The sequence below is a fragment of the Echeneis naucrates genome, chromosome 12 (assembly GCF_900963305.1).
Source record: "Echeneis naucrates chromosome 12, fEcheNa1.1, whole genome shotgun sequence".
Lineage (NCBI taxonomy): Eukaryota > Metazoa > Chordata > Actinopteri > Carangiformes > Echeneidae > Echeneis > Echeneis naucrates.
Window position 1 is genome coordinate 14,727,349 of NC_042522.1, and position 7,392 is coordinate 14,734,740.

Genomic DNA, 7,392 nt, shown 5'->3' on the forward strand with positions numbered 1-7,392 from the left:
TGGTTAACGAGCCACAACACAGTCCTCATTGGTCCGCAGCTGATTACCGGGACCGGTGTGTTAACCGATTTGGTTCCCCCCTTACGCTGATTTACTGCTGAGTCGGGCGTAGTTGGTAAGTTGCCCTGCGTACTTAAGGAAGAAACACAGCTGGGTGTACGGAAAGCGAAATGGAAAAAGCCAATGTGTAGGCTACTGGTATGGTATTTATTATATAAAAAATAAATTGAAAATGCATCTGTTCGGCCATTCTTTGTCAATCTTTGTGTAAATGGATGCCAGCTAGCATATCTGTGTGAGAGTAGCCTAGGTTAAGTAAACTTAACTGCCGGATCACTTACACTAGTTAGTCGATTCGAAGTGGACTGCTAGCTAACTGGTTAGCTAACTGGTTAGCATGCTCGGCTGACGAATTGATGAAATTATTTTTGACGTATAACGTTACTATTGCTTACAATTTATTTGGAAACGGGCAGAGCGCCTGCGAATGACACATTTCTGCTCCTCGGAAACACCCACCGGACAGTGTCCGTATGTTTCATAATTCACGAACTGAAGGTCACAACCTTTTTAAAAAAACATTTGTATAGAAAATGTCTTATTCTTCTTTCTTTTCCTTTCTGATCACTGGAAATGATGCTGACTGGACATTTTCCTACCGAACTTCAGACAGCTGGCTAGCATAGCAACAGTAACCAAGGGGGGCGGTGAAGGAAGGATCGGTTACAATTAGGAAGAAAACAAGTTAATATACTGAAATATTACATAATCTTTCACTAAAAATAGTTCAACAAGTGTTTTGTTCGCTTTCCTGGTCTAGTCTGTGGACGCCTCCTGTCTCCGGTCTGGTGTGGTTCGGCCTAGGTCCTGGGGGGGGCGCCGTATCTGCATTAGCCCAGTCCAATACTCATAACCAATTAACTCCGTAGACAAGTTCAGGTGCCCGCACCGGGAATGGACCTTTACATACACATTACATTACATACATTTACATTCATATTCAACATTACATTACATTTACATCATGTATACATATTAACATTGTCATCACTTAACCCCGGGGTTACCTTACATTACACATTACATTGTACATTCACATCACCTCCCCTAGCCGGGAATCGAACCCCTCCCACCTAGGTGCAGGGCGGGGCGGCATACATTTGCGCTACTTCACCATTTCACATTTACGTCACCTGACCTAACCGTGATGACGTAACACCCAGAGTGGGCTGTGATTGGCTCAAGCATCCCACGTGACATTTTTTCTTCGCTCCGAGTCCACGCCTGTTGATTTGCTAATCATTTTTAGAGTAAATAAATACCATGCTTTGTTGCTGAATTTTTCTTGTGTATTTGCTACAGTTTAACTGGTTTATCGATCAATGATAATTTTTTTTTATGGGCATGTCGTGCAAGAGATAACAGATAATCTGTAGGCTTTCAGGGAAAAAAATATTTGAAGTGTTCAGTGGATGGATCATTGACTTTCGTATAAATCATGCACTTACTGCATGACATAAACTAATTCCCAACCCAGTTTCCCAAAGGGCGGCCAGGATGAGCGTTTGTCATGTGAGTGTATGTTCTTTATGGTAAAAGGGAAAAACTTGTGTTCAATGAGTTCGTGAATTATGAAAAATACAGCCACTATCCGGTGGGTATTTCCGAGGAGCAGAAATGTGTCATTCGCAGGCGCTCTGACTGTTTCCAAATAAATGGTAAGCAATAGTAACGTTATACGTCAAAAATAATGTCATCAGTTCGTCAGCCGAGCATGCTAACCAGTTAGCTAACCAGTTAGCTAGCAGTCCATTTCGAAGCGACTAACTAGTGTAAGTGATCCGGCAGTTAAGTTTACTTAACCTAGGCTACTAGGTTGCTAGCTGGCATCCATTTACACAAAGATTGACAAAGAATGGCCGAACAAATGCATTCTCAATTTATTTTTTATATAATAAATACAATACTAGTAACCTACACATTGGCTTGTCCCATTGCGCTTTCCGTACACCCAGCTGTGTTTCTATTTGCGTTTCTTCTTTAACTACGCACGGTAACTTAGCAACTACGCACGACTCAGCAGTAAATCGGCGTAAAGGGGAACAGGAATTTGGGGGGAACCAAATCGGTTGACACACCGGCAGTAAGGAGCTTTCTGTGAAAGGTAAACATCAGCGGAGAAGAGACGACGTCGCTCCGGTGTTTGAAAGCCTAAGACCCGGAAATGAGCTAAAGCTCCGCTCGGAGCTGCGACAGACATGGTGGAGGTGTTCGCCGGCCGGACTCTCCTCAACAAGGACGGGGACCTGGTGGACCCGGAGGAGGCTCTGAGGAACAAGGTGGTGGGGATCTACTTCTCCGCAGGCTGGTGTCCGCCCTGCCGGGACTTCACCCCCATCCTGTGCGATTTCTACACGGAGCTGGTGGACGAGAGCGAACCGCCGGCTCAGTTTGAAATAGTCTTCATCTCCTCGGACAAGTCCAGCGACGACATGGTTGAATATTATCACGACCTGCACGGAGACTGGCTGGCTCTGCCGTGGACGGACGACTATAGGCAGTCAGTATCACAACACCACCAGAAACCTGACCAAGTTAGACACTTTAGCTCTGCAGTTTCACTTTCTCTTAAATAGTTTGCGCAAAGATTTGGAGATCGGTGTAATGCGTGAAATATGTAATTAGCTGCAGTTTGTTCCGTTTTGTTTTTCTTATATGTCATTAGGATTTAACCCCCGTTGTCAGTTTATCTTATTAGGTGTGCTGTGCTCCATGCAGCTTATGTAAACTCCCTCTGAGGGTCACCTCTCAGAGATTAGACTAACTTCCTGCCACAGCTGAGTCTAAAAAGCGACTTTAAATCGATCGATTCAGCGTTTTATTTAATTAAATGGTGTGCTCTCACATATTTACCTGTCATAGCCCTGGTTGGATTGAATCCAGGATTTTGTGAATATTGTTTATTAAACAGATGGCTGTAAAAGCAGACACTATTAGGTTGAATTCGGTTAAATTGCCATTGAGCAGTATAATGAATGCTACAACTCATGATTGTTCACATTTTTAATTAATCGCATAATCACTTTCTTCATTAATTAAAAAGAAAAAACAAAATGCTGAATCACAGAATCCCAGAGCAGAAATGTATTTTTTGGGCGGGGGTTTATGTGTGGAAAAACTTGTGAAAATCAACAATCTAAATATTTGCTGGTAAATTTGTCCATAAATCAAGAAACTCGTTGAATACTTCTTAGGTAATTGTTACACTATATATCCACTAAACACAATACATTTTATACATCAACTACATAAAGCATGTCTATCTTAAACCAGACCTGAGTGAATATATTTTTATGTTCCCTGTTGTCACACATACACACACGTGTGTATATATATATATATATGTGTGTGCAGAGTAGAAGAAAAAAAGGAGCAGCAATTATTCAAAATTTTGCGTTGTTGTTGTTTGTTGTAATAACAAATGTGTATCCTTGCCTTTCTCAGCGAGTTGAAGCAGCGCTACAAGATCACAGCGGTGCCCAAACTGGTGATCGTGAAGGAAAACGGCGACGTGATCACAGACAAGGGCAGGAAGCAGATCAGAGACCGAGGCCTTGCCTGCTTCAGGTCCTGGTTGGATGCTGCTGAGATCTTTCAGAACTTTAAGGGTTAGAAAACGGTGACGAGTTAAAAAAAAAAAAAAAAAAAAAAAAGGCCACTGCATCTCTTCACATGGGCTGAAAGAAACCACAGAGAGCACTGAGCAAAAAAAGTCCTTCTACATTCACTTTAGTTGTAGTAACACGTGAACCCCTTCAAATGAAACAATCTGCGAAGATTGTTGATGAGATGATGATTCAGCTGCTCACAACTTGTGCTTTTATGAGGCTTTTTTAAATCTAACCATCCTATGCATTTAAGATAACTCTCAGGCATGTCTGTTGTGGTCCACATATGAAGCTTTGCTTCATGGAAACAGCTACAGTAGCTTTGCAGTTATTTAAAAGTAAAGGTTATATGCTCTTGAAGCTATTGCACTAATGAAACATACAGCTAAATCTTACTGATATTAAATATCTTCTTTCCAGAGAGCTTGCTTTTCTATAAATTCACAAAAGTTTGACTTGTAGTTCTACTTTGAACTGCCTGTATATTTTTATATTTTGTTTTTGAGTTGCTAAGACTGGTTATTCATATTAAAGATATATATGGGTATATTGCGTGATTTTGGTTGCAGACTTATTTTTATTGTCTGTCATAACACGAAAGAGCGTAAACATATCAACAATTTAATTCCCTTTTGCCTCATTAAGGCGCCAAGAGCCCGCAGGACCTTGTTTCCAACTTGCTAGCACATTCTCATCCTTCAATCCTAATTGCCTTTTCCCCTTGTGTGCACTGATGCTGCAATTATCTCTTTGTTGATAAAACCATCCAATATGTGTGATGAACTTATGATGAGCCTGCACCGGCCTGTCTCCTCAGGTCTGTCTGCTTCATTATTAAATGCTGCGAGTCTTCAAAGAACTCCGTGTCTCACCAGGCAGAGTCCCGAGGCTTCACTCAGGAGTACGTGCAGCTCTCCAGGTAGAATCAGGTGTGTTTATGGCGTCCTTGATCACAGGGCTGTGGAGAGAAGGAGCTTTCCTGGGGGCTCTTCGCCCATCACTGAGTGAAATGATGCAACTCCTCAATGCGAAGGAGAGACACAAACTCAAAATTCAAATTGGCTTTTCACGCCAAACACCTGCAGAAATTCACTGCAGCGCTGATGAGTGTGTATCCACAGAAGCTGAGCTGTATTGATCTAGTTTGCATCATAGTTTTTTTTTTTTTTTTTTTTTGCCTCTTGCAGTTTAAAAATCTACCACGTGGTGTCAGTACATAGTCACACACGGAAACGGTGTTAAATAATTTTACCCTCACCTTCATTTGGGACAGTTTATCGCACCACTAGCACTGATGACTGTTTATCACAAACACATGGGGATGTGGTTTCTTATCTTAAAAGATTCTACTTCACTAAAGGTTAATGTTGTTGCTTCACCCAAGTGGATGAGTTTCACTGTGCAGAATGATGTAAGTGCTGTGTGATAGAAGACCTTTTTTTATTCACCTTACGGTAAATAAACATGCCCAGAGGCCCGAGAAATCAGAAGGTTCAAATAAAATTACCGTCACTCAAAATGCTGACAAGTAGATGTAAAACACCTCAATAAATTTGGCACCAAGACAAAAAAAGTACCAAAAAATCAGTTCAAAAAACACCATGCCAAAGAATATCTGTAGTTGAAACAGAAACAGACTTCTTCTTTTTTTTTTTTTTTTCTTTTTTTTTTGGACTGCCTTCTTCAGTGGAGGGATTTCACAACACGATAATTCAGAGGCATTAAATGACCACAAAATAAAACAAATCAAAGACGACTACACAAACACCACACACAAAATGACTAAAAACTCAACTGCAACAAAACAAGAACAACCCACTGAAAACCAAGAACAACCAAATAGAGACACAAAATGACCACGGACACATTTACAAAGGGATGAAAAACAGCTATGCAGACACACAAAAGGTTTCTGCTGGAAGTGCTGAAAGCAAATCAGAGACATAATGACCTGAAAGTTTCTTTCAGTGTGTGTCTCTCTGCGGTGAGTGATTGACATGTTTGTGTTCATGGCCCTGTTGCTTCACTTTGTGTCAGCGTACAAACACATTTCAGGCCATGGGTATCACTCGTGAAGCCAATTATGATCCAATATGGAACAGAAAGGAGCGTGGTGCTAAGAGATGACCCCTCCACTCCACAGAACCGCTCAGGATGCACTTTTCAATGGAAAATTTCAATTCCAGTCAGGGAGGCCTGATGTCCAGAGGTCCTGATGGTGATCAGGGCCTCAGTAACAAACACTTTGACGCAGGCTTTATTCCTCAGCACGGCGCTATTACCTTTGTGGTTTTATTTTGCTCAAACTTGGAAAGCATGACTTTCACCCTGTTACTTTTCCTTGAAAAACTGCTGCAGATGAAGTGAAGGAAATCTCACTGCTGCCTGAGCGGGACCCCGCAGAGCGCGGCCCCCGGCTCAGCTTAAATTAAGACGGATCTGGATGTCGGAGTCCGTCGGATTTCTTGTTGGCTTCATGAAATGAAAGGCAGCAGTGTTTCCTGCTGCTGTAACGGTGTCTTGAAGCAACTAACAAGGCTGTCTTTATGTGAGAGCGGGGAGGGGGGAGGCGGAGAGCTGGGTGGACCGCCGGACCTGCACGGAGGGAGCGCCAGAGTCAAGCTCACTGTGTTACTACAACAGGATGCTGCCTCAAGCCTTCAAAATAAGACAGGCTGCTGCGCCACCCAGTGCATGCTGTTCATGTTCATGCATTACAAGAGTTTATAGATGGGAACTATGTTATTTGTCTTCCTTTACTGACTGTTCCTACTCTTGTGAAATGTGCTAATAAATAGGATTATCAACCGACAACGTCTTAGTCCAAGTCACCCTGCTGGATCCATCTCTGACTTTGGACGTTTGAGACAGCTAAAAAAGAAAGGTGGTGAGTGATCCATGATGACAGGTTACTTTTTTTAGCTCAACCGCACCAAACAAACCCCAAATTAACCAATTTAGACTTGTTCTTGTTTGCTCCTAAAACAACCAAAAACAAAACAGATTTTTGGATGTTTCATAACTGGGCAATATAGATTTAGTGTTATGGTGGTTTAATATAAAATAATATGTTTCGGCATACAGGCAGTGTAGTACCTAAGATGTGTGATATCGATGTGTCTAATATTCTGCACCTAACCTCAGTAACAGCAACACTGCACTGTTGTGTTCATTTCCTGGCAACCCAGTTGTTTATCATCATAGGCTTTAATTAAAAAAAAACAAAACAAAACCACAGCTCACAACCCACTGTACTCCAGCTCCAAAAGATCTGCAAACCTACAGTTTTTTGTTTTTTTTTTAGCAAACGGCAATTATATTCTATCAAATTACAATGTATTGCATGATAGTATGAGCTAATGAAGTGCTGAGATGGAAAAGTGGAGCGAGTGCAGAGTCAGCCCCCAGCAGAGTGTCCTCCTCCGGCCCATCTGTGTCAGGTGCTCAGTGCAGAGTGAGCAGGGTGGAGTTGTGTGTTGTTGTGTGTGTGCTTTGGGGGGCTGGACATCTGTGACAGAACAGACCTCGATGAGCAAAGTGATACCACCAAAGTCAGCACAGGGGTAACATTCACGTTATTGGCAATTATGTTTAATTGGGTCAAAGTAATAAAACTACAGATGACACAATACAATCAGTCACAGTTTCGAATTCAGGCCAAAGCTTGAACCTTTCATCGTACAGCAACGCAGGTTGTTCAGTCACTGTGCACATATTTCATGTG

The 7,392-nt window shown here is 42.0% G+C and overlaps 1 protein-coding gene across 1 annotated transcript; it reads left to right on the plus strand.

The window, feature by feature from the left end:
- The first annotated feature begins 2,048 nt into the window (after positions 1-2,048).
- On the plus strand, positions 2,049-3,713 carry nxnl2 (nucleoredoxin like 2). The gene is made up of 2 exons (XM_029516112.1): positions 2,049-2,560; positions 3,505-3,713. Exons 1-2 carry the CDS (start codon positions 2,259-2,261, stop codon positions 3,671-3,673), a joined length of 471 nt encoding a protein of 156 aa, XP_029371972.1. The 5' UTR covers positions 2,049-2,258; the 3' UTR covers positions 3,674-3,713.
- The last annotated feature ends 3,679 nt before the right edge of the window (positions 3,714-7,392 follow it).

Excerpts from the sequence above, each read along its gene's own strand:
- nxnl2 (XM_029516112.1), top strand. The coding sequence starts at position 2,259 with ATGGTGGAGGTGTTCGCCGGCCGGACTCTCCTCAACAAGGACGGGGAC. Across the intron at positions 2,561-3,504 it reads TGGACGGACGACTATAGGCA|CGAGTTGAAGCAGCGCTACA; the intron begins GTCAGTATCACA and ends TGCCTTTCTCAG.